This window comes from Chrysemys picta, chromosome 3 (assembly GCF_011386835.1).
Source record: "Chrysemys picta bellii isolate R12L10 chromosome 3, ASM1138683v2, whole genome shotgun sequence".
Classification (NCBI taxonomy): domain Eukaryota; kingdom Metazoa; phylum Chordata; order Testudines; family Emydidae; genus Chrysemys; species Chrysemys picta.
In genome coordinates this window covers 200,192,909-200,219,547 of record NC_088793.1, presented here as the reverse complement: position 1 = coordinate 200,219,547, position 26,639 = coordinate 200,192,909, and the positions used below count along the sequence as shown (strand labels likewise).

At 44.4% G+C, this 26,639-nt stretch overlaps 1 protein-coding gene across 3 annotated transcripts in view; it reads left to right on the top strand.

The window, feature by feature from the left end:
- PLCB1 (phospholipase C beta 1) overlaps positions 1–26,639 on the top strand; it is a 623,222-nt gene that overhangs the window by 467,262 nt on the left and 129,321 nt on the right. For all 3 annotated transcript variants that reach the window (XM_065589796.1, XM_065589798.1, XM_065589797.1), the window contains 6 exons: positions 4,916–4,986; positions 5,952–6,048; positions 17,130–17,214; positions 18,349–18,473; positions 20,584–20,738; positions 23,037–23,201. In XM_065589796.1, the coding sequence (XP_065445868.1) occupies positions 4,916–4,986; positions 5,952–6,048; positions 17,130–17,214; positions 18,349–18,473; positions 20,584–20,738; positions 23,037–23,201 (698 nt within the window). The remainder of the gene's footprint in view (positions 1–4,915; positions 4,987–5,951; positions 6,049–17,129; positions 17,215–18,348; positions 18,474–20,583; positions 20,739–23,036; positions 23,202–26,639) is intronic.

Here is a 26,639-nt window from a genome sequence, read left to right as displayed (position 1 = left end):
TTAGTTGTACCATGATAGCGCATAGAAATCCCATGTGGGATCAGCGCCACATTGTGCAGGGCACTGTTCACACACATCATAAGAGACAGTCTCTGCCCTGAAGAGCTTGCAACCTAAACAGTTATTATAGACAGATAGCACGGCCCAAAATTAAGGTTGCCTAACAGTTTGCATTATAAGACCCCGTTTACAGTTGCTTATAACTTTGCCAAACTTTAAGCATTAGGGGTGACATTTTCTATGCCAGGTGTCAGCCTGTCATGTAATTAAAGACTATCATAATGCATACACACAGGACAGCTGAATTAAGGTAGCACAGGCAACTTAAATTCCTAACTTTTGATTGTGTGATTTTTGCAAGCTTAAAGTTCTTGTAATGTAGGTTTTTAAAAATCTATTATTTCATTGTGTTTATAGTGGTATACAGGACTTGTGAGAATAAGGACTTGCCTTGACAAGCAGTGTTGCATAGTCAATAAAGCACTGAACTGGGACTTGGGAGACCTAGCGTCTATTCTTTGCTTGCCCACTGGCCTGCTGGGTGACCTTGGGCAAGTCACTTCACTGCCTTGTGCCTCAGTTTCCCCTTCTGAAAAATGGAGATAATGATTCTGACCTCCTTTGTTAAGCACTTGTGAGATCTGTGGATGAAAAGTGCTGAATAAGTGCTGGGTATTATTATTACACGAGAAAGTTGTGCCCGTTTAATTACAGGTGCAATTTAAAACCATTTTACTCAAACTGATGCAAAAGGTGCAGAGACTTGTATTTCATTTTAAGCTAAGCTTTAGTTGAAAGTGATTTGGGACAGTCTTAAAGATGACTCTTGGATGTACTTATAAGCAAAATATAGCAGCAAAATATTATTATTAATAACCCAAAATAAGTGTGTTCACACAAGGGTTTGCACCTGATTCACTAAGTTGGTTTATAAACTTTTTAAAGTCGCTTTTCTTTGAGTTGAAAATGCGTGTATCCCACCAGCTTCACTGCAGCATTGTATGCTGGCCAAATCATCAGACTTTGAGAAATTGGTTTGGAGTAGAGCTTCATTTTGGCAAAAGAAAATCTCATTCCTAGCATCGTGGTATTTTGTTCCCTTTCCATATTACCTCTGTTCGTGCATTGGCGGTAGGTTGTTTTTCATGGGCTTGATGTGGACGGATTATTTAGTATAAAGGCCCAAAGCAACTGACAGCTCAAAGCAGCCAAAGTTTGGATAACTGCTAAGTGCCTGGCTAACATTTAAAAATCGTGGGGCAAATTCTTAACCCTTCCCTCTTAGGGTGAAATTCACTATGGTCTGCAGAGGAACTACTCATGGAAAGTTGCAGGAGTGTTAAGGGAAGATGAAGGAGGCATATGGGCTCCCTGGGTGACTGAGTAAAGATGGATTAAAGCTTTTAGAACTAACTCCTCAGCTGGTGTGAATCAGCATTGTGCTGTTGTAGTCTGCGGAGCTTTGCCGATTTACACCAACCGAGGAGCTGGCCCATTGCCAGCTGTCAGCAAGTGACCGCTTTAAATGTACAAGCTAAATAAAACGAGCTCCTAAATCTAAAAAGTACGTGAGCGCTGAAAGGTATCCAAAGAGTAAATAAAAGGTGCTCTCCCACACAAGGTGTTGCTGCAGGTCCTCGGTTGATTGAATCATAGAATGTCAGGTTTGGAAGGGACCTCAGGAGGTCATCTAGTCCAACCCCCCACTCAAAGCAGGACCCCAACTAAATCATCCCAGCCAGGGCTTTGTCAAGCCTGACCTTAAAAACCTCTAAGGAAGGAGATTCCACCACCTCCCTAGGTAACCCATTCCAGTGCTTCACCACTCTCCTAGTGAAAAAGTTTTTCCTAATATCCAACCTAAACCTCCCCCACTACAACTTGAGACCATTACTCCTTGTTCTGTCATCTGCTACCACAGAGAACACTCTAGATCCATCCTCTTTGGAGCCCCCTTTCAGGTAGTTGAAGGCTGCTATCAAATCCTGCCTCATTCTTCTCTTCTGCAGACTAAACAATCCCAGTTCCCTCAGCCTCTCCTCGTAAGTGATGTGCTCCAGCCCCCTAATCATTTTTGTTGCCCTCCGCTGGACTTTTTCCAATTTTTTGAGCTATATTGGTGCAGTTTAGACTGCTAACAGAGCTGCACAAGCAAATTTTACATTTTTATTCACTGAGACAGGGATTTGCAAAGGGGCCTAAAGCGGTTCTGAATTTCATTCAATATTGGACCCCTAATTCTCTTAGGCTTCTTTGGAAACCCCAGTATCTAGCGCCATCTCTTATCTGACTGCATACATAGTGCTCAAATATCTGTAGTCAGACTCTGTTCAACTATCCTCCCCCCCCCCCCCCCCGCCATGGTTTTCATTGTAGCTTCGTCTAACGTCATAAATCCAGATCCTCGGCTGCTGTAAATTCCAGTAGAACTACAACAGTCAGTGGAGCTCTGGCAAGCTGAGGATTTGACCCATAGTTTCTAAAGCTGTATTAATTTGCAGTATTTGTTTGTAGACCCGTACATGTACATAAGAGGGGATGCCCCAGAGGGAATGAACAGAACAGGGAATCATCAAGTGATCCATCCCCTGTCGCCCATTCCCAGCTTCCGGCAAACAGAGTGTTCCACAGCTGCAGTTTATGCTGTCCCAGGAGAACCCTTGGAAGTGAGAATTGATCTAACCGGGGATTTTTCAGTTAAACCTTTTAAAATAAATCGGTAATATGTTGCCGATTTCCCTCCATGGACACGTCTGGTAGTAATAAGCTGCAAACCAACGGGTGCCACCAATATATACTAATCTCCGCAGGGCAAGTTTGCCATAATCTGCCTCGTCTTCCCTTTTAATGGACTCTAGGAAGTGCTTTTTGCTAATCTAAATGAATAAATTAAGAGATTCATCGCCAGTGGCTGTTACTGGAAATCCAGCGAGAACACTTCAGGCTCTTAGCAATACATTAAAGTTCCCCAAGCTATCCCCTGAGTCTGTTGAGCAATCATGTTATTTTCTTCAATGAAATGTTCAAGACAAAGATTTTTTTGTGAATAAAGACATGACATATCAACACCAGTGTCTGGGAGGAAACCCAGCCTGGGGAATCATAGCTCAGTTGAGAAAGTAGCCCATGTTGCTTTCATTATATGTGTTCTACATAGTCAATAGGGTCATTAAGTTGACTTCAGTTGGCTTTGAATCAGGCCATGAATTGAGACGAAGAATCGGGACTGAATTACCTCTCCCCCCCCCAAGGAGGAAGATTGTGGCATTGTGGATACATTCTCACATTGCAGTTTGGTTTTGCAGCAGGCAAGGATGTTAGCCGTTCCTGGTGCCAAAAGAAAATGGCTTTGCCGTGGCTAACCGAGAAAAGTGAAAACCGTGGGCAAAAGGTTGTGAAATAAACAGATTTATGCAGCCTGTCATAAAACATATTGTCCTAGCAGGTCCATGTAGGCATCTGCTGCGTAAGTTAAAGCTCAGTTTTGATGGCTTCTTTCTGAAAGTAAAACCTACAGTAGAAATTTCTAAGGAAGAAAGATAAGGCTGTGGTTTTTGTTGAACGTGATTGTTTCCTGAAAGCACTATAATAAGACTATTTTATTTGGAGGGAAAATGTTTCTTTGATTTAGTAACAAATTAATCTGTCTTGCCCATAGGGTTTTGATTGGTATAAAATAACTGAGAACAAGGCTTAAAAATCTGTGTGATTCAGTCTCATGTCATTCAGTACTTTTTGAGTAAAAGAATGCTGTTTGAGCAGCTTCTTCACATTGTTTAGTTTGCACCGTCCTCTGCTGGTATGTACGTGATATGCCACCTCAGAGCTGACAAACATGCAGGGACAGAAACAGTGAAATAGCTCCATTGAAATCAAAGGAACTATTGCCAGTTTATAGCCACTGAGTATCTGCCTCACAATTTTCAATATATTATGATAATAAAAATATTAAATATTTTAATTTAACCCAAAACATTATTTACTGAATAAGTACATTGTTGTTAGCAGTAATAACTAAGTTTATTACAGTAGTGCATAAGGGCTAATGGAGAATGCAGCCCCATTGTGTTAGGCACTGTACAAAAAAAGAGGTTACAGTCTAAGTAATGGTACTTATATAGTCTCCGTTGCCATGGTTTCTGAGCACCTCAGGATCTTTAATGTATTTATCCTTACAACACCCTTGTGAGGTAGGGAGGTGCTATTATCCCCATTTTACAGAAGGAGAACTGAGGCATAAAGAAAAAGGTAAGTGACTTGCCCAACATCACACAGGACATCTGTGGCAGAGGAGAGACTTGAACTCAAGTCAGCCCAAGTCCTAATCATTGGACTATCCTTGGTTAATAATATGGGATATTGTATATGCACGGACTATCACAATGCAGCATTTTTTTTTTAGTTCATTATTCTAACATCTAAACTGCTGTTCTGAATCACTGTTTTGTTGACCACAAAAGTCCTTTACAAAGATACAAAGGAATTGTTTGTTTGATAGGCAGATTCCCCAAAGTAAGTCAGTGATGTTGAGGATGGCTAAACCACTCAAGACAGTAAATTTGGTGTTTTATATAAGAGGCTGTCCCCTTAAAATAGTGGTTCTCAAACTTTTGTACTGGTGACTCCTTTCACATAGCAAGCCTCTGAGTACGACCCCCCTTATAAATTAAAAACATGTTTTTATATATTTAATACCATTATAAATTTTGGCTGCAAAGCGGGGTTTGGGATGGAGGCTGACAGCTCGCTACCCCCCTATGTAATAACCTCGCGACCCCCTGAGGGGTCCCAACCCGAAGTTTGAGAATCCCTGCCCTAAAATGTTGAACCCTCTAAAGCAACAGTACTTGAAGGTAGTCTTGGTATTATAATTATTGTTTCAGCCAACAATTGTATTGTAATTAAAATGTTGCAGGAGAAGCAGAGATCGAGAGTGACGACGACGATGACTATGATGATGACTGCAAAAAATCGTCAACGGATGAAGTAAGGATTTAAATATTTTGAAATATTGCTGGAATGATTCTGATCCTTTAATATGGCTTGCATTACTAAGTGTTGGACTGCCATCTAGTGGAAAAAGGAAAACATGCACTTAAAACATAATACGAACTTTAGAAATATTTGCCAATAATCTTAAAAGGATTCTTAAACAACACGTGCACATTGTTGCTCACTTTATTCATATTTTAACTTAATAAAATAAGATATAATTAATCAGTTTTAAACAGCTACTTCTTTATTATATGTGTGTGTGTGTATATATATATGTGTATATATGTGTATACCTATATCGCTATATATACAAGCTTATATATAACTATGCTGTGACAGCTCTGTGTTGAAATCTGTAGGAGACACATTTATTATTATTCAATTATATGGGTTCTCACAATGTGTTCAGCACTTTTCAGAAGATAAGATAATGCAGTCTGTTCCCAAGGGATCTTACAGGCATGTATAAAGTCTTAAAATATCAGCTATGTGATTTAACTATTAAATAGAGTGGTAAGGTCTCCTCTTCATAAATCTGTGAAACTCCCACAAGGCTAATTAAGACTATTTCACATGTATTTCCTTTTGTCCCCTTGAAATTCCTCCTTCCCTCCAAGAGTTTCACGTCTTTCAGAGTGAATTTCATTGGCTAACATCCTGTTGACAAAAACAAACAAAAATGACTCCCTTCCTCTAGATGAGGAGCCTAAAGGGGATAAGCCAAGCCACATATCAAAGGGAAATAGGCCAGATAATCTGCATATACAAATGAATAATGATCTATTGGACATTGATCCCACACCCACTAAAGTAAATGGTAAAGCTCCCATTGACTTTGCTGTGGCAGGTAACGGGCACTTGGAGTCTTAGATATAAAAAGTCTACTTTATAGAAATCCCACCAGTGACGTTTGATATGAACTAAACAAAAAGCCTTCCCTTGTATCCTTGTTCTAGGGCACTGCTGGCAGAGAAGCCATGGCCACTGAAGAAATGTCTAACCTGGTGAACTACATACAGCCAGTGAAGTTTGAGTCATTTGAGATATCAAAAAGTAAGTAATCTAAATATCCATAGCATCATTTTATACTGGGAATTACTTAGGAGGTCGCTTTCTTATCTCAATTGGAATTATTTGAACATATGGGGTAGATCCTCAACCTGTGTAAATTCAGTTGTCATATCTCCATGGAAGTCAAGTAGACCCCATTGAAGGATCTGTCCTGATAGGTATAGGAGAAGAGTGCTTAGAGAACTGATGACTCTCTGCATTTCTCTCTTTAGTGCATTGCATAAATCCTGTTAAGAGTATTAGGAACTACGCACATGTATCAAGGGACAGTAGATCCACATTCATTTTGAGATAGGCTTTGGTCTAAACATTCAGTTTTGTCTATGGTAAACATTGGTACGCAGTGTGTGCGGCAGGTTCGACAAAGTTTCTGGAACTGAAAAAGTCTTTGCTCATCAAATTAAATGTCCATGAATAAACAGTGTCAGAAAAGCAAGGCGTATTGTCGACTTTTGAACAATGAGATCGTGAGCATTGAGTGTGAAACAGCAAGTGCTTTTACGCTGTGCCCACATTGCACGTATGACAGATAAAGTATAAACACAGAGCCCACCCCTCATGTCAATCTATCTTTTCTGCCACAGCCTAGGCTATAACTTCATCCCCTGCTGATTTTTCACTGATAAGTCTTGCTGGGAATGCACTTTGCAGCATCGTTAATAAACAGAGCAGCAGCATTTCCTGTCTAAGAGCAGAACCCCCTACCATCTCCCTGCCCTTTTTCACGGTGTTTTGACAGGAGACAACATGTTCTTGACATTTCTTTTTTGTTAAAGCAGTGTATCGCATTTTAATTTTTAAATCCTAGATTTATGGAGGCCCTTGACGACCAGGGTTATGGGTGCCTAAATCCATTATCTCTATACAAGATTTTACATCTACTGATCCTTGTATTGCAGTTGCTATGAGTGTGATGACAAGTGCTTCATCAGAATCAAATTAAGTAACTCCCCCAAACAAATGTATTGAAATATTTAAAACTTCATTGTTCAGTCAATGTATGTATATATTTATATATCTTTGATTCCCATCCATCAGCTCAACAGCGATAATAGGACTGCAAGAAGTCTTTACATCACTTTCTATCTTGAACCAGCTTCACGGCTTCATTATAAAACATTGAAAACATGTTTTAACATTGTGTGTGTGTGTGTACTGGTCCAACTTATAATAAGATGTTTGTCTTCAAGTTGTCTGTTTCTAATACTAAATTCTCTGTTGGATGCACGTTTATACTCCCTGTAGAGGTTTTGAGCGGTTCCTCTCTGTCAGCGTCAGAGGGAATAGCCGGCTAGCTTCAAGAACTGATGCCTTTGTTGCTTCATGGTGGGTGGTAACCAGGCCTGCAAGGCCTGGACCTTTCCAATGAGAGGCCATGACTGTCCTCGGCTCAGTGTGTATCCAAAGTATGTCATTTCCTGCCATGTGATCGACACTTCCTTGGGTTGGCAGGCATTTAGGCCCACAGGGCCCATACGACAGCTGCCACCTGGTTGAGATGGTTCTCCTGGCGTTGGCTGTATATCACCATGTCATTGAGATATGCTGCAGCGTAGGAATCTTGGGGCTGCAGGAGGAGGCGATCCATCAGCCTCTGGAAGGTTGTGGGGGCCCCATAGAGACCGAAGGGCATCCGGATAAACTGGTAGATCCCAGTTGGCATGGCAAACGCTGTCTTCTCTCTCAAGCTTGGGTTAAGGGGGATTTGCCAGCAGCCCTTTGTGAGGGGCGGTGATGAAGCGAGCTTCCCCGAGGCAGTCAAGCAATTCATTGATACAGGGTATTGGGTATGCATCGAATTTAGAGATCCTGTTTACCCTTTGGAAGTCAATTCAAAAATGCAGGGTCACACCATGGGAGGTGCCATGTCACCTCACAACCATCACCCCCCCCCCAGTTGGTCAGAATGGCTTGGTAGACAAGAGTGGTCTGGCCAGGTAGGGCAGTGAAGGTCTTACGGAAGTCCTTCAACAGGCTTCAAGCCTGCCTCTGTTGTTCCTTGGTGAGGGTATCCCTGAGTCGTGGTTCTTCGGGGCTGATTGCCACAGAGAGCTGCAGGCCCAGGTCTGGCTCAGGAGAGGAAGGGGCAATCAATAGACCCTCCTGGTCTTGCCAAGTCTTCAGGAGGTTGTCATGGTGGAACTGTTATTTCTTCCGCCTGTCCAGTTGCTGAATTCATACATTACTGGCCCCTACCCGACAGGTTACTTCGTACAGCCCCGGCTAGTGGGCCAGGAGTTTGTACTCCTCAGCAGGTAGTAGGAGCAGGACCTGTTCATCGGCTTCAAAGATCCGAGACTGTGCCCCCTGGTTATAGCATCACTCCTGGATCCCTGGGGCAGCTTGCAGGTTTTCCTTCGCCAGAGTCCTGGCATGGTTCAGGCGCTCCTGGAACTGGAATACATATTGTACGAGTCCCTGGGCCAGCGACGGTGAGTGCTCCCAGGTCTTACACACCAGGTTGAGCAACCCCTGGGGCCGGCACTTGAAGAGTAGCTTGAATGGGGGAACGCCACGGAGGACTGAGGCACCTCCCCGAGGGCCGACAGCAGGGGTGGAGTTAGCTGGTCCCACCAGCACAGCTCTCCCAGGGGGAATTTGCGCAGCATTTCCTTTAATGTCTGATTGAAAAGTTTGACCAGTTCGTTGGTCTGGGGGTGGTAGACGGAAGTGCCTAATTGTTGGCCCCCACGAGCCCACACACTTGCCGGAATAGCCAGGAGATGAAGTCGGTGAGAATCTCTCGGGGTAAGCCTACCTGGGCGAAAAACTTCAGGAGGTCTCCCGCAATGGTCCAGGCCGTGATGCTCTGCATCGCAATAGCTTCTGGTGGCATAGTCCACGATGACATGGTATAGTTGTTTTTTCTTCCGTCAGTTCAGTTGCCGAATTTCATACGTTACCGGCTCCATCTGAGAGAATACTTCGTATGGCCCCTGCCAGCAGGCCAGGAGCTTGTACTCCTCAGTGGTAGTAGGACCAGAATGTAGTGGAACCCAACAGTGCTCTTCAGGAGTGGTCCAACGAGGTCCATGGCAACCCACTCGAAGGGGACCTCCATCACCAGCAAGGAGACCAGGAGCGACTTTGGTACCCCCCTCTGGACTGCCAGATGGCATTCAGGCATGGGTTACCAGTTTTTGACCTCCTGATGCACCCAGGGCCAAAAAAAATAAACGCATCAGGACTCAGGCCAGGGTCTTCTTGTGCCCCAGGTGGCCCTTGGCGGGGACGTCATAGGCCAGTTTCAAGATGGCACACCGGTAACACCAGGGCAGCTGGGTCTGGGTTTCTTGAATTCCGGGGTCCCGATGCGATAGAGGAGGATAAAGGTCTTAATTTTCAATATTCTGTTTTTTGCCGGTAGCAGATTTTTAAAGTTCAAATAAGATACCGCACCAGGAGTCACATTTATGAAAAATCCAGCATGTATCTGTGACGGGGTCTCCAGGGTGCAACCTGGACTGTGACTAGCTGAGTCCTCTGAACCCACCAACTTGGGTTGCCTCTCACATTGTGATGCTGCTGTCAAACTACAAACCTCTAATAGGCACTGCACTTACACAGCCATCCACAGGCAGGGACACACCCAACTGAGTTACATGAATGATTTCCTAGTCACTCATGAACCTTCAATAAGGAAGCTCCAGGCAATTCCCCTCAGCTCCCCCGTCTTGTATCCCAGAACTATACCGTGTTGCACTAGTCAGAAGCTTGGCCAATGTAAGCTCATTACCTCATTGACCACTCCAACAAAAGGATAGTGGACTTACAGCTGCCCTTGTTAACCTGAGCTGAGTTTTCCCAAGCACTTCAACCAAAACACACTGCTTTAGGTAAAATATAAAACAGATTAACTACAGAAAGACAGATTATAAGTGATAGGCATAAAGGTCAGAGATAGTTAAGAAAATCAAAAGTAAATATGCATTCTAAATCCTAAACGTTTAGTCTAAGCAAGAGTTGAATCAAATAATGTCTCACCCTGACAGATGGTACAAGCAGGTACAGTTTGTCAATACACAGGCTACGACTACATTCCAGCCTGGGACCACCCTTCTCCCGTTCATAGTCTTTGTCTTCCAGACATTCTTCCCGGGGGGAAGATGCCAAGTGATGATGTCACTTCCCCTCTCTTATACTTCCTTTCAGGTTGCTGGAAAGATCTTTGCTATGACGGAAGGATCAGGCAGTCCCCATTGGTCAAGCAGTCTCCATTGCCTACATGCTATAGGAGTCTCTGGGATAGTGGATCCTTTTCTTGATGGATATTGATGAGCTATTAATGCTGTCTGGCTATTGATGGCTACCCCTTTATTGTAACTGAAAGACTGGTTATGGATGTTCCCAACCTCACAATATATGTCAGTAATACATAGAGCAATACTTCATAAAATCACATATAATGTCAGCACATACAATCCAACAGGATATTAATGTTCAACAGACTAAAACTTTAAAAGTACAGTAATTTAAACTGATGGTTTACATTGCTGCACCCTGCTGAGAAGCAGAGAACAGCACAGATCCATTCCCACCCACTCCTTTTCAGACTGCAGCTCTCTTTACCCTCTGCATATCTGTTTCCTCATTTATAAAAGTGGAGACAATAATACTTATCTCCCAAAGGTGAGTAAAGCAGAATTAAACTTTGTCAAGTGATTTGAGACCCTTGCCCTAAAGTGCAAAGCATCCCTACGGAAATAAATGTCTCTGCACAGAACTTATCCTGTTTATATGGCCAATTTCTATCCTTCCTAACTTGACCAAAAATACCCGTTATTATTATTATCATCATCATTTTTGTTATTAATTGTACAGCTGATTAAATGCCGAGCCATTTCAGAACTGCGAACATCATTTGCAGTTGCTAGCTCCTCCATTACTATGGGCGTTTCCCTTTGGTAAAGCATGGCTAAAAGATGCCAAATGCCACAAACCCTAACACAACACGTTTTAAATAGAAGACAAAGAAATGCTGCTTTTCTTTCCTGGGAGCATTAGAACCTGAAGGCTCTGTCTTTCTCAGACTTTCCATTGAGGTCATATGGAAGTTGAATAGCCACATGGGGGTAGCTTTAAAATAAATAAAATAAAAAGGAATGATGTTTTATCATGAAGGCTCTGGAAACCTTCCCGGTGTGGAATGTATAGGGCAGTGGTTCCCAAACTTGTTCCGCCACTTGTGCAGGGAAAGCCTGCTGCGTCCACAAGTTCGGCCGATCGCGGCTCCCAGTGGCCCCGGTTCACTGCTCCAGGCCAATCGGAGCTGCTGGAAGCAGCACAGGCTGAGGGACGTACTGGCCACCGCTTCCAGCAGCTCCCATTGGCCTGGAGCAGCGAACTGCGGTCACTGGGAGCCGCGATCGGCCGAACCTGCGGACGCGGCAGGTAAACAAACCAGCTCGGCCCGCCAGGAGCTTTCCCTGCACAAGTGGCGGAACAAGTTTGGGAACCACTGGTATAGAGATTCACAGGCTTCAGTTCACTCATCTTGTTTGATTCATACAGAACCCATATTCTAACTAGTAAAAGAATGAACTTCGAAGGGCTTGGATATTTGGATGCTTATTCAGATTCCCAAACTGTTCTGTTGCCTCGATGACAATACCGGTGGCTAGTCCTACACTAGCCACCCCACACACACTCCACAGTGTTCCCATCGATAGGGCTGGAGCAAGGGTGGGAAATGTGAAACGCAATGCTAATACAGACAAGGCCTCCATCTCTATATAAGATAGGGACTACGATGGGACTCGGCTTGCTGAAGATGAGTGCAGAGAAGGTATTTCTTGTTGGAGGGGAACATCTACAGAGCGTGACAGGGACTCTGTCCCCGTTAGAAGCTAAAGGCTGTGACCGATAGTATTGAGAGGCCTTCGGGGTTTCTGGCTAATAGTTCCTAAAGAAAGAGGGTGCTGGAAGAAGACCTCAGTGAGTTCCAGTAGCTTGCTGCTGAACAGTGCACAAAGCACCCATCCCAGCAGCAAGGAGCATGGAGCTGAAACAATCCAGCTTGTAGGATGGTCTCTACCCCGAGCACAGCCAGGCTTCGTTTTGGTTTTTATGGCAGGTGCGTGGGAGCATTTCTCAGCCAGCTGCATTAGCGTTGTTGGCCTTCACCAAAGCAGTGGGTGCTAGGGAGGGATTTGAATAAAGAGAAGGTGGTGGCTTGGGGCAGCGTGGGCAAAAACCACAACGATTTAAGTGTGGAAAGAAACCAAGGGGTGTGGTGAAGCAGCAGGCAGTGGTACTGCAAAAGGAGTGAGGACTCAGTGAAGATTTAACACCCGATGGAACCTTCAGTGATCCTGGTGCACTGTAGCCTTTGAGCCTATAAGGCTGTCCCGAGAATAGTTCCCACCATCTGATTTTGCTGCTTCTCTTACCAGAAGCTCTCTTTCCCCTGTGCTGTGCTCGCAAATACAGCTCCTTCACCTGTGGGGGGGTGGTGTTCACCTTCTGGCTCCCTCTAAGGATGGGGAGAGTTCTCTCCTACTCTGTTATCTCTCTGCAGGAGCAGGGAAAACTCTTGTTCAGTTTTTGCCTGTTTCCACTTGGCTTCTCGTTCTGACTGCACAGAGCAGGCCAGGCTCTTCAATCCACGAGTGACTGCAACAAAATTACTTCTAAGACCAACCTAGGTCAATTGGCCTCCACTGTGCCTCTGGCTTGTATTTTGCCTCAAAGAGCTTTGTGAGGCAACAGAGCTCACTCAGATGTCACAGACACTCACTAACTAATTGCTTCATTTCAAGAGAGGTGCCAAGGCATTTGGTGAATGGGAATCAGCTCTCAATACTGTAGCCACTTCTGTGCAAGCGACATGGCTTGGAATTTGCTGGAATGAAAGGCTTTTTTTTCTGAGGGGTCCGTGCCTCATGTGCAAAATGAATTTGGGGAAAATTTAAAGGAGAACTTACTTAAGCCACAGGGGTTTTGACCCGGCTTTTCCATTTCAGGATGCTATTCTGGTGCGTAGAAACGCTGTGCACACGTCTCACTAGAGGGAATAACAGACACAAAAGGGAGCTATTCCTTTTAAGTTAAATATGCAAATTGCAGCCAGCTCTATGCATTTAGCCCAATCAAGCCATGAGCTTAGGCTGTCTCTCCCCTCCCGCTGTGACTGTTTTATGGCAAGTAAGAGGTCTGGAGCAGTGTAAAGGATCCCTAAAAACTCTGGGTCAGCCCATGGGATGGGAATGGGGACCGGGCCACAGCACATAGCATTGCAGAGATTCTAGGCAGCATTGCCAGGTCGCTGTAACTTGGAGAGATTCTGAGGATGACCTAAGTTACACTGAGGGCTTCTCCAGTCTCTGCAACTGTCTAAAATTAACTGTATGCAAAGGTGGCTTAAAGCCACCAGAGGCCTCCTACTTGTGTGCTGTGAGTTCTGTGCTCTGCTTCTCACGGTATATTTACAGTGCCAAAAAAAACCCCATGGCAGTGAGTCTCAGAGCTCAGATCAACAGACGCAGGACTCGCACTACAGGGCTAAAAATTGCAATGTAGAGACATTCCCATGTGGGCTGGAGCCCAGGCTCCGAGATGCCTCCCTCCTCACCAGGTTTCAGCCGAACCCGAACATCTCCACTGCTGTTTTTAGCCCTTTCACCTAGATCAACTGACTCGGGCTCTCATACTTGCTGCCCCAGGTCTTTTTTTTTTGTGGTGTAGACTTACCCTTAGAACAGTGGTTCTCAACCTATCTACCATTGTGGGCCACATATGCAGCTCTCTGTGTGTTATGTGGGCCACATTCACACAATATATATATTATCTGTATGGCCCTGAGGATGTCACCTGGGCCTCAGCTGTGTGCTGATTGGGCCATGGGTTGAGCACCACTGCCTGAGAGGGATAGCGTAGAATCTCACCCTTACTGGGTTATTGGGGCAAGCTTTTTAGTCAGGCTCATGCATTTCTCCTGTGCATGAGCTGATGGTTGAAATGTTTTTTCTACCATGCCCAGCATTTCCTGGTGGATGGGTACTTGATGGTCTCTATGGAACTCGTTACCACAACTACCAGTAACACCAGGAACTTTTTTTTTAAAAAGCACTAGATACTTATATGGAAAGTGAGACCATCCACAACTATATTAGGCAAACCGTTTAGAAGGGATATAAGCTCTCTTGCTTCAGAGCATGAGCCAGCCTCTAACTGCCTGGAGTTGGGAAGAAGTTTCTTATATGGACAGATTATTACATTACAGGATTATTTACTCCTACCTCTGAAGCATCTGGCACACCTACCGTAGGAGACAGCCTACTGGGTTAGAGAGTGTACTGGGATGATTCTGGATGGCAGTTCCCATGTTCCTATTTGAGACATAAGCAAACTTTCTTTATCAGCCATTTCTTTACTGTGGCTGTAGGGAACGTAGCAACATAAGATTTGTCATATCCCATTATACAATGGGTCGCAACTTGGGCTACAGATTTGTCATGGCAGTCACGCAAATGGTGGATTTGATTAAACTCCAAGGAATCTTGGCAGTGGCTGTAAGAACACATCTGATTGGGCCTGAAATCTAGTGGCATTGTGCTAGGCTACGTCACTTGGATTTGTCCCATCCACCCCTCAGAAGAAGGAGGAGCAGATGGGCCAAACCAGAGTGGCACTGTGACCCCATGTGCCAGTTCAGAACGCCGGTAGTGGGGAGCTGGACCCAGCCTTGTGGAATAGAATGAATCCAGGGTGGAGTTACTCTCCAAACCCCATGCTCTGGGCTTCAGTTTTCAGCACTCCCACTATATCGTTGTGTACTGCATTCTTTGGTGACCTTTCCATGACTTACCATTTTTTCCCCACACCTCTGCTGTGAAATTTACTAACAATGGCCATGCCAAAAATCATACCCTTCATCATGACATTTCCCTCACTTTTAACACCCACCTGACAGCAATTGTACCTGTGGGCTGTTGCGGTAGCAAACTCCATAGGATGAGCAAGTGCTGTGCAAAGAAGTCTAGTCCTTTTTATTCCTGACAGCTCTTTATTCTAGTGCTCGCTTTATACTGCCGTGGCTAAGGTGTGGAAACAGTTTCCTTATTTAAACCTTGTTTTCATACGCTCTTGTCCTTACAAAACATGCATTTTTTCAAAGTGAAACTGTCCCTGGTTTGTGTGTCTAGGTGATTCTTTTTTAAAGTTCACACTTTGAGTCTTATTTGAGTTGAGAGAATGAAAAAGAATTGCATGTTCCCATGTCAAAACAATTGTTCTCACGCTTTTATCCAAGGAAAATACCTCTGAACCTTATAACCTGAACTTGTTTTTTTTTTTTGCTATAAATGCATAGAGCTAGATCTACAAAGATATTTAGGTACCAAAAGTTGCAGATAGGCATCAAGTGGGATTTTCAAAAAGGGCGTAAACAGGTTAGGCACAGAACTCCCATTGACTTTCAAGGGAGTTAGGCACCTAACTCACTTAGGCACTTCTGAAAATCCCTCTTGATGTCTATCTGCAACTTTTGGTACATAAATACATTTGTAAGTCTGGGCCATGGTCTATCATGAGTGTACCAAATATATTGACAAATGCATTGGTTTAACGGTTAGGGATGTTTAAAAATGCATCCTTGCACAAACCGAGTAGAGAAATGTGTTAACTTTTAAGCAGCTCATGTGTCCATCCCAACTAATTGTCTCATGAGATGCCTGGACAACTAAAATGATCTCGATCTCTGAGGACTTTTAAAAGTTTTCAGAGGAAAAGAAGGCATCCTTCTCAAATTCATAGATCCCCAGGCCAGAAGGGACCACTGTGATCATCTAGTCTGACAGGCTACAGAACTCCCCCAAAATGATTCCTAGAGCAGATCTTTAAAAAATAAAAAATTTCCAACGTTGATTTTAAAACGACCAGTGATGGAGAACTCACCATGACCTTTGGTATATTGTTCCAGATGTTAATCCAAAGGTTTGGCCCTAATTTACTACCCAAATTCTAGCAGCATTTCTTCAGCCACGATGTATTTTGATTTATTCCCAGAGATTTTTGCTGCCTGTGTTTCTGCAACATTATCGTTTTGCACCATTTTCCCAGTCCTTGATAAGATTTACTAATGGTGCCCTCTGCCTAGAATGAAACACCTTTACTGTCCCTCAGTAAACAAGGCCGGCACTCTGCTTTTCATGTCGTGGAAATCATAGCTGTGGGAATAGCGTGACTGCCACTGCCACTCAGCGTGTGCTGATTTTTTATTCATCCTGAACAGCAAGAAAATGGGCGATTAAAATAGTTGACAGAACACTGTACTTCTGACTGTTCTCTTTGACATTTTCCATCCTCGTCTTGGATGCCACCGGAAGAAATACTGGAAAAGCTAGTAAAGCCCTGCAGTAAGAAGGAGAGAACTGGACAATGTTTGCACCCCGGTGTGCGCTTGCATTTTACCTCAGCGCTTCCCCTCCCGGTTCATGAGATCATTCATCCCCCTAGCACTCCATGTAGTAAAAGCTGGGGTTGGCAGCTGTTAAAGTGTGGGGTTAGAGCTATGTCTAACCTAATGAATGTTTTCAAACTCTGGAGGCTCGCTGGCTCAGAAACATTGTTTTGTTTTCCTTTTATTTGTGGTTTTAATTTCCCCGAGCATGTGGCTTTGTCAAGCGTTTTAATTTTAAATATATTTTAAAAAGAATAAAGAAGAACAGGAGTACTTGTGGCACCTTAGAGGCTAGTCTCTAAGGTGCCACAAGTACTCCTGTTCTTCTTTTTGCGGATACAGACTAACACGGCTGCTACTCTGAAACCTTTAAAAAGAATGGAAAAAGGAAATCTTGGAAATCATTTGATGATATGAACGGTGATGTGAAATAGGTAAGTCATTGAATAGCAGATGGAATATAGGCACTGCGATGAACCCATTAATTTGCAGCTCTACTATATGTCAGCTTGAAAGTTTGTCTCTTGCACCATGAGAAGTTGGTCCAATAAAAGATATTACCTCAGCCACCTTGTCTTACAATATCCTGGGACCAGTATGGCTACGACAACCTAGCAAACAACAATGTTCTAATCTATCACTGTTTTCCCCCTTTGAACTACAGAACGCAACAGGAGTTTTGAAATGTCTTCCTTTGTGGAAACCAAAGGGCTTGAGCAACTCACGAAGTCTCCAGTGGAATTCGTGGAGTATCCTTGGCATTCAGAAAGATGCATTCTGTGCTTTTGTAAATCTGAATAAAAGCCATTATGGTTCTTCATTGGGCTTTAGAGACATGAGTTTGGGAAGTTTGGAACCTAGCCTAACTTTAACTTGATTACCTCTTCCATTAGCAAAGGGAGCTGGCATCTGATGAGACCTTATTGAGCTTTGAGAGTGAATTCTTGCGATGTGGATTAGGGGCAAAAGGGATCATCTTAAAATACAGATTCAAGATCTGGGGAGGAAGAGTGAGTCAAATCATTAGTGAGCATGTGAGAAAACAAAGCAATGGTACTTTGTTATATAAAATGATAGAAGATAAATTGAAACAAAGGACAATTTGTCAGAGAGAGATCATCTGGGTAACTCAGTACTTTGCATAGTCATATGGGAGTTTGATTCCTGGTCACAGTTGATTCTTCCCTGATTACCAGGAGCTAGCTGCACTGATTTATTTTTTGGAGACAAATAACTAAAGGGGAGTCCATTTCAGTTTAACAACTCTCGGTGTATGTCCTTGTCTCTTTTGAAGCCTGCAATTCACAAAGAGGAATGGCCTTACGGAACATTAACTGAGAGCAACTTCTACATCTAGACTGCAATGTATTCCCATATCCAAAATTTGTGGAGTGGCCATTTGAAGCTCAGGCTCGCTACATCAGTTTACTCACCATTGCTTTCTCTATGTGGAGGCTAGATCTGAAACTCATGTGAGGAGAGCAGTTACTTCTTAACTCGGCTTTCCTCAGTCCAGCTTTGGTTCGTTTCTGTAGAGAAATTTAGGACCATATTTGATTCTTTACTGTGTAACTGAAGTTACAAATATATTGTCTTCTAAGATCCACACATGCCCATGTTTTTCCCTTGCTTCTTTAGAGTCTGTTAGCCCTCACAGGAACAAAATAAAAGTATGTCATGTATCATTTTATAACCTCAATTTAGACACCTGAGTATGTGTATAGGCTAGCCGCCCTCCCAAGAACGTGAATCTGTGGATGTAGTATGTTTGGAGAACTCCACTAAGCAACCTACTGTTCTGTAAAGAGCATCTACATTTAATGACTGAAAGTATATATAGTTATTTTGCCAAATGTTCTGTATCTTAACCATTCACCACCTAGATATAACAAAAGGCAGCTTAGCAGGATTTATCCAAAGGGAACACGTGTAGATTCCTCAAACTACATGCCACAAGTCTTCTGGAATGCTGGCTGTCAACTGGTTGCTCTTAACTTCCAAACTGTAGGTAAGTCTCAGTTTTTCCTTGGTTTAGTGGCTGTACTTTTTCAATAGGTTTTGTGATTGGAAGCCAAGAGAGTTGTTTTGTTCAACAAAAGATGTTGGGCTATTGACCAGTTCTAGAAAGCTGTTTGTTCATTCCTATCACTGAACCCAAGTTATTCTCAAATTCATTAGCATATTATACTGTAGTTCAACATGCACACAATGGTCATCTTAAAGAGCCGTCATTTACCAACCGTTACCATATTGCAGTTTCTGAAATGTAGAAATGGTTTTCTGTGTATTGGAAAAAATAAAAGTATCTCATATGTAGGCCTGCAAATATTTGCATGTTAAAAGCAGCACCTCTTTGTTGTGTAATGAACTGAAAATATAACTAACTTTCCCTCAGTCTCCAGAGATAATTGTTATTAATCATTTTTCTTGCAATAACACCTGGATTCAACTGTTCTTGGCAAAGTACATAATGACAAGGCCAGATTTTCGTAGGTGGGCCCAATGGGTGCATCCCGTGAAATGCATGCTCGCTGTTCCCACAAACACCTGCATGTGCGTGCACAAAAGGGAAATTGTACATCTGGGTGCCTACGTCATTGAAAGTCAACTAGGGTTGCCAACTTTCTACTCCCACAAAACTGAATACCCTTGCCCCGCCCCTTTTCCGAGGCCCCACCCCACACTCATTTGATCCCCCCTCCCTCTGTCGCTCACTCTCCCCACCCTCACTCACTGGCTCATTTTCACCTGGCTGGTTCAGGGAACTGGGGTATGGGAAGGGGTGAAGGTTCTGACTGGGGGTGCAGGCTCCGGAGTGGGGCCAGAAATGAGGGGTTCAGGGTGCTGGAGGGGGTTCCAGGCTGGGGGAAGGAGTTGGGGTCCGGGGCAGGGTGAGGGCTCCGGCTGGGGATGCAGGCTCTGATGTGGGGCTGGGGATGAGGAATTTGGGGTGCATGAGGGGGCTCTGGGCGGGGGTTGGGGTTCACGGGGGTGTGAGGGCTCTGGTTGGGGGTGCAGACTCTGAGGTGGGGCTGGAGATGCGGGGTTTGGGGGTAGGAGGGTGCTCCAGGCTGGGACCAAGGGGTTCAGAGGGCGGGAAGGGGATCAGGGCTGGGGCATGTGGGTTGGAGTGTGGAGGGGGGAGTAAGGGCTCCGGCTGGGGGTGCGGGCTCTGGGGTGGGGCTGCAGATGAGGGGTTTGGAGTGCAAGAGGGTGCTCCGGGCTGGGATCGAGGGATTTGGAGGGCGGAATGGGGATCGTGGCTGGGGCAGGGACTTGGGGCCTAGGAGGGAGTCAGGGGTACAGGCACCGGGTGGTGCTTTTCTCAAGCAGTTGCCTGAAGCAACGGCATGTCCACTCTCCGGCTCTTACGTGGAGGTGGGTCAGGTGGCTTAGTGTGGAGTCCAAGCCACAGGCGCCGCCCCCGCAGCTCCCATTGGCTGCGGTTCCCGGCCAATGGGAGCTGCGGGGGCAGCACTTGGGGTGGGGGCAGCATGCGGAGCCTCCTGGCTGCCCCTATGCGTAGAAGCCAGAGTGGAGACATGCTGGCTGCTTCCCAGAAGCTGCGAGGTGTGGAGGCTAGCAGGAAGCCTGCCAGACCCGTTGTGCGGTGGCACCAACCAGATAGTCAACCACCCAGTCAGCGGTGCTGACCGGAGCTGCAAGGATTCCTTTTTGACCGGGTGATGCGGTCGAAAACCAGACATCTGGTCACCCTAAAGTCAATAGGACTTAGGAGCTTAACTCACTTTTGAAAATGAGACATAGCCATCTAAGTCACTTAGGCTCTTTAACGCTGAGCAGAGCAACACCTAAATACCTTTAAAATCTAGGCCTTAGGCTCTTTTGAAAATGTTACTCCACATCTTCTGGAACATCTCTAGAGAATTCCCTCCTCTTACAGAGAGAATCCAAGATGGTGGCCACTGAGGATTGTGTGAGTGAAACTTCAGTCTTCCAGTGAAAGATTTCCTGAAACCTAGGTTTAAGTGACAGCAGTGCTCAAGAAATAGCTGTTTATTCACACTGTGCTTAGTCATATTACTGCAGCTGTACTTGTTTTTGTATATTTGATACTTATCCAGAAGTTAATTCCTCATGATATTTTTATTGCTTAGATTTGTCTATGCAAATAAACATGGGGATGTATGAATACAATGGCAAAAGTGGTTACAGGCTAAAGCCAGAGTTTATGAGAAGACCAGACAAACATTTTGACCCATTTACTGAAAGTATTGTGGATGGAATAGTAGCCAACACCTTGTCTGTGAAGGTATGTACACAGTTGTTGAAAATTCTGTTTATGTTAGAACTTGGACATATTTCTGGTTTATCTGGAGCCCTGACAGATCTCCTTTAGGTGTGTCCACACTGTAGGGACGCTCATCACCAGCGCAGCCTAGTGGTCAGGCTGGGGTGTGGCAGGTTGTCTTCTGGGCATCCCCCTTTCTTACTGCTGCTTTACCCTGCAGTCGTCTGGCTTTCTGGTGACTCCGCCCTCCAGCCAGGTCATGTATTCAAGTCTGTCCCTTTCAGGATATGTATAGAGTCCAACAGTGGGGAAGCCTTCAGGATTAAGCAGGATGCTCAGGACTCTACCCCTGGGGTCAAGATCGCACAGGCAGACCCTTTTATCTTCAGGGGCTTCTCCCTCCCACCCCCCAAGTAAATTCCCCACCTCAGGAATAGGCTTCTGTAGTTGCCCCTCTGCAGAGGTTTGTAGGGAAGCCCAGGCCCACCCTGTCAACTGGGCTCCGATCCAGGACCCAGTGGTAGGCAGCTAAATCCTGCACCCTAAAATGCTATGCGGCTGTCTCCCTGGGTCACTTCCCACCAGGCCCCTCTGTTCCCACCAGCTAAAGTAAAGAACTAAAACACAAAAATAAAGTCTTTGGCCTTCAAAGAGTCACCGGTCCCTTCTCTGTAGGCTCGGTCAGGTCACCATAGCCAGGTCTCAGGCAGCAAGAGCTCCATGGTGCACCTTCTCACAAGCTCAGAGTATAGGTCAGCTCACCTCCACAGCCTGCCTGCCAATGCCACTAAGGGACAGTGTTCCCCTTTGTAAGCTCTTCCTCCAGCCTGTGCGGGTGTTGCAAGTGTGGTGCAGCAGAGCCGCCTGGGCCCAAGGCATCTCTTTAACCTGTACCTTTCCAGTATGGGGTTTGTACACCCCATCGCAGGTACCAACCACAAGAAGGTGTGGCATCACAGGCTTCAGCATAGCCTGTACAAGCCTACCCAGAACCCTGGACACTTACATGGACAGCTAGCCCCCGCTGAAGTCCATGCTGCCATGGCTACCCTATTGGTACTCACTCTAGCTAGATTAGAGCTAACTCATGTCTACATGTGCTGCAGTCACATCTCCAATTGCAGTGTAGACATACTGTAAATTGAGACAATGAGATACGTTTAATTTGTAGTGGGGCAGAGTTAATTTTTAAACTCCACGGTATCTAAATTCCTAAAAAAACAGACGCTCATATTTTGAAGGAATATTGCCTATTAAGTAAATTTTCTTGTGTTTTGTTTTTAATTTCCTTTCCAATCTCTTTTCTTTTCCATCGCATAAGACTTACCAGGAAACTGATGTAGTTAAGAAGAGGTTGAAGATTTTTAAGCTTTTGTTTATGAGGTGCTGTCTTTCAAATCGTATAACCTTGAAAACATCCCTAGTCCATGCTAAATGCTAACTTGCACTGAGATGAGCAACAGAGCATGCTGTTTAGTGTCAATTAATACAATAATAGGGTTGTTTTTGCAATGAGCTCAGGAAGTTATAAAAGTCATGGTTTCGTACCCAGAGTTACAAAACCAATTTATTTCATTAATAGGTCTATTCAGCCAAACCATCTCTCCTGTCCAGAAGCCACCCACAAAATATCCAGTTTTGTTCACTAGGAGGGAACTGATATCCACCTTGAGGCTGCAGGCACAAGTCAGCTGTGGCAAAGCAGACGTGTGAGGGCATGTGTTAAAGAGGTGGTTGGCAGCTTTGAGACCACATCTAAATGGAGGTCATTTAGGAGCTCTCGGGGGTTGCTCAGCACTTTGCAGGAATGAGTCCCTAAGAGCAATGTGGCAATTGCCAGAAGTTGGCTCCTTCTGACTGTCCAGTAGCGATTGTGCTAGTTGTGATGTCAGGGCATGGTACATGCTGAGGCCTCACAAATGAATGGGAGCTGGCATACTTCGGGCAAATCCGAGGTTCTTTAAGAACCCCTGACATTGGCTGAATATCCCTCTGCTCCTGGTTACTCCGGGAATTCATCAACAACCTTTAAAAAAAAAAGGCTGGCAGGAGACAAAAGCGAAACAAGTGCATCTGCTCTTTTATCATTGCCTTTGTTGCAACATCACTAGACATAGCTCTGGTGTAACCTTATCTTTTTATTTACCATAACGTGATGTTACAGTCCTGTATTTGCAATATTAGAGAATGCTTGCTTTGAGTTTGGGGTTTATTTAGGAGAGAACTATACCATCACTAGAAAGACTGCAGCCTGAAATTTCAGAATCCACTAAGCTGTGTTTATTAATCACTGACAAACGCACCTATCTTGTTTTCTAGATAATTTCAGGCCAGTTTCTTTCGGATAAAAAAGTTGGTATTTATGTAGAAGTAGACATGTTTGGCCTGCCTGTGGATACAAGACGAAAAGCTTTAAAGACAAAGACCTCTCAAGGCAATGCTGTTAATCCTGTATGGGAAGAAGAACCCATAGTATTTAAGAAGGTTGGTGTGATGTTTATTTCCCTGCAGCGCACAGTGATTATTTTATTGCTTTCCACTAGGTTAATTTTGTGTTTTACAGAAAATCAGAGTGATTGCATTTGCTGAAGAGAGAGTTTAAGAGACTCTGAAACCGCTATCCTGTAGAGCCCACCCCTGCTCCAGTGAAATCAAGCCAGCTCCTACTGAAATCAGTATAATAATAATAATAATTAATGGAGATATCCCATCTCCTGGAACTGGAAGGGACCTTGAAAGGTCATTGAGTCCAGCCCCCTGCCTTCACTAGCAGGACCAAGTACTGATTTTGCCCCAGATCCCCAAGTGGCCCTCTCAAGGATTGAACTTACAACCCTGGGTTTAGCAGGCCAATGCTCAAACCACTGAGCTATCCCTCCCCCCAGTCAACTGATGTAACTTTGTTGGCTTCATTGACACAAGATTGGGCCTCTGTACATACCAGGCAAAAATTTCCAAAGTGCATGAAACCCAGATTTGTAAAGGTATTTAGGTGTTGCTGCATTGAGCATTGCATTTAGGAGCCAAAGTCTCATTTATAAAGTGATTTAGGCACTTAGGAGCCTATCCTATTGACTGTCAATGGGATTTTGATGCCTAAGTGCCTTAATCCCTTTTGATTAGAAAATTTAGGTTCCTAAATCAATTAAGCATTGCAATGCTGAGCACAGCAACACCTTTAAATACCTTTAATAATTTGGGACCAGATGATTTAAGAGCTTAAATCCGATTCACTTACAACGGGAGGTAGGCTCTTGAGTTACTTAGGTGCTTTGGAAAATTTTACCCAGAGGACCCAATCCTGCAAAGTCAATGGGAGCTGAGGGTGCTAAGCATCTTTCAGAATCATGCCCCTGCAGCATTGGTATCTCACAGTGCAGCCAATTTCCTAAAGAGAGCTGTAGTATTGTCTATTTTTAGTTTACTGGATAATGCAGTTAATTAGTCTTGGATCAAGTAGAGAAACTGCCTTTTCCTGACGTCCCATGACAGCAATTACAGCTCATGGAGGCACTTGCACAGTCAGAAACTCAGCTTTCTAGGAGTTGCAGTTGGGCTCCCTCACCTGAAGGCTCTGTCTGCACATCTCCTTCCCTTTGGCGTTCTGCCGGGGCTGGATTTTGGAAACAGCGCTAGCATTTTGTTGTTGTTGTTGTTCTCATAGGCCTTTAATTAATATATTTTATTTCTGTTACCGGTTTTACCCTAATGTTTGGGAGCCTCCAGGCTCATAATGGGCCTGGATTATTATTCGGAGTGATTTGAAGATTAACTCATATAATCTGTTGTTAGTGGGCTGTTAAACTAAGTGCCTACATATTTTTAGGTGAAATATAAACAAAATAAATAAAACACTGATTTCTACATAGTGTGTTCTGAGAAAATGATGCATGTTTAACCAGCCTTACAACACGTATGTTTATTTATACATGGCTTCTCTACGACACAGTAATGAGATATGATGCATATATTTTACAGTACCATTCGGTTGGGTAGGAATTAAGGTAGAGTCTGTTACTTGTGGGATTTGGGCCTTTACTAAAATTTAAGACAATGTAAGAATGTTCATTCAAAGCCAAGCATGCATTTGGTTTCTAATAGGCCTTGTTTTGGGACATGAACAGTCCAGACTCCTGGGTCCCTGTTCTTGTCAGCAGAAAAGGTCCAGTGGCACAGAGCTTTTGAGGATGAAATCAGAGACTGCCTTTCTAGGACTCTACTCAAGCAAGCAAGCCCTTCTGTCTGATGGCTTGCAGAAAAAACAGCCGTGGGTCATGGCCAATCTGACAAAAGACTACATCCCACTGGAGAGCCCTGTAGGGTTAATATTTGATGATGTCGTGCTCAACAGCTCTGTGACACACCCCCTGTACTATCCCCATGTGCCAGGGATAAGGACTGGGGGATGTGTCTGTTGCCAGAAATAAGCTGGATGATAGGAAATGTCTCATTACTCCTTGTTGGACTGGGAGCTGCAAGCTCCTCTTTGACTGCGTTCTGCTTTGTAAATCTAGGCCCTAGCTCACCTGGGCCTTCCCGCTCTCTTGAATATTGATCCCCATGAACAAGTGCTTTCGAAAGGGACAGGCCTTCCAAGCTCAGTTCTTTCACATATCTTACCTCATAAAGGAAAAGATTAATCCTTCTCGCACAGGCAGACTGATTTCCTACCAAATCACCCGTCCTTCTGGAGAAAGACACGCTATTTAATATATCACCAGAGCAATCTCTCTTTCGAAAGAAATCACATCATGTATTTGTTTATGAAGTTAGTGCAGGTTCCTTTCTGGCCTACTACTATTATAGTCTTGTAATGTATTTCTTCCTCCACCACCAAGGCCCATCCATTGTAGCAACCCTGGGAACTTAGTACAACCCTGAAGGACTTTTCCATCCTTTCACTGAGGCTAGGTCTACACTACGGGGGGAGGGGGGATCGACCTAAGATACGCAACTTCAGCTACGTGAATAGCGTAGCTGAAGTTGCGTATTTTAGGTCGATTTACCTGGCTGCGAGGACGGCGGCGAGTCGACCGCTGCCGCGCCGCCGTCGACTCCGCTTCCGCCTCTTGCTGCGGTGGATTTCCAGAGTTGACGGCAGAGCCATCGGGGATCGATTTTATCGTGTCTTCACTAGACGCGATAAGTCGATCCCCAATAGATCGATTGCTACCCGCCGATCCGGCGGGTAGTGAAGACGTGCCCTGAGGCTAAGGTTAGCATCCCAGGCATACCCAACTCTGCCCTGGCTTCACCTGTCCAGTAAACATCGTTTGCCTGATCCGTGAAAGGCAGCATAGGTGTTCTGAAGCACTAGCTATAGCACTGGAGAGCTCTGTTAGGTGTAGCCATGCAAGGGAAAGCACTCATGAAGGGTACTGTTATTGGCGTTATGCAAGCATGCTAAACTGCCTCAATCTATTCAGCCTGTCAGGATGCTTTATGTAATTAAATAACTACGGTCTAGCAACCTGTTCAGACTTTTCCCTCTTAAAACACACCGATTGATGGATTTGTTATTTGATGGTTTTAGCAGCACTAATGTGCTTATCACTGCCCTGCTTAATTAATTAAGGCGTCCTTAGGACACATCGGTTTGGAGTGACACTCATGATTTCACCTCTTACATTGTCACTAAACTCTACATTTTCAAAGCCTCATTCAGGCCTAATGAGAGGCATGATGCGAAAGAGTCACACGCTGCTTTGAAAATGTAGAGGTAAGTTCTCAGCTTCAGATTTGGCTGTTCTAGACATTCCCTATCAATGAGTTATTCGCCTGTAAAGAAGAGGTGGTGCCACCTGTTACTTGACTGAAGCACAATCATTTCAGAATTCTTTTCATACCCGGGTCGTATGCCCTCCGACCTGTTTTATGGCAAACTCCTAGTATGGCTATAGAACTCTTTCTTAGCTCACTAGA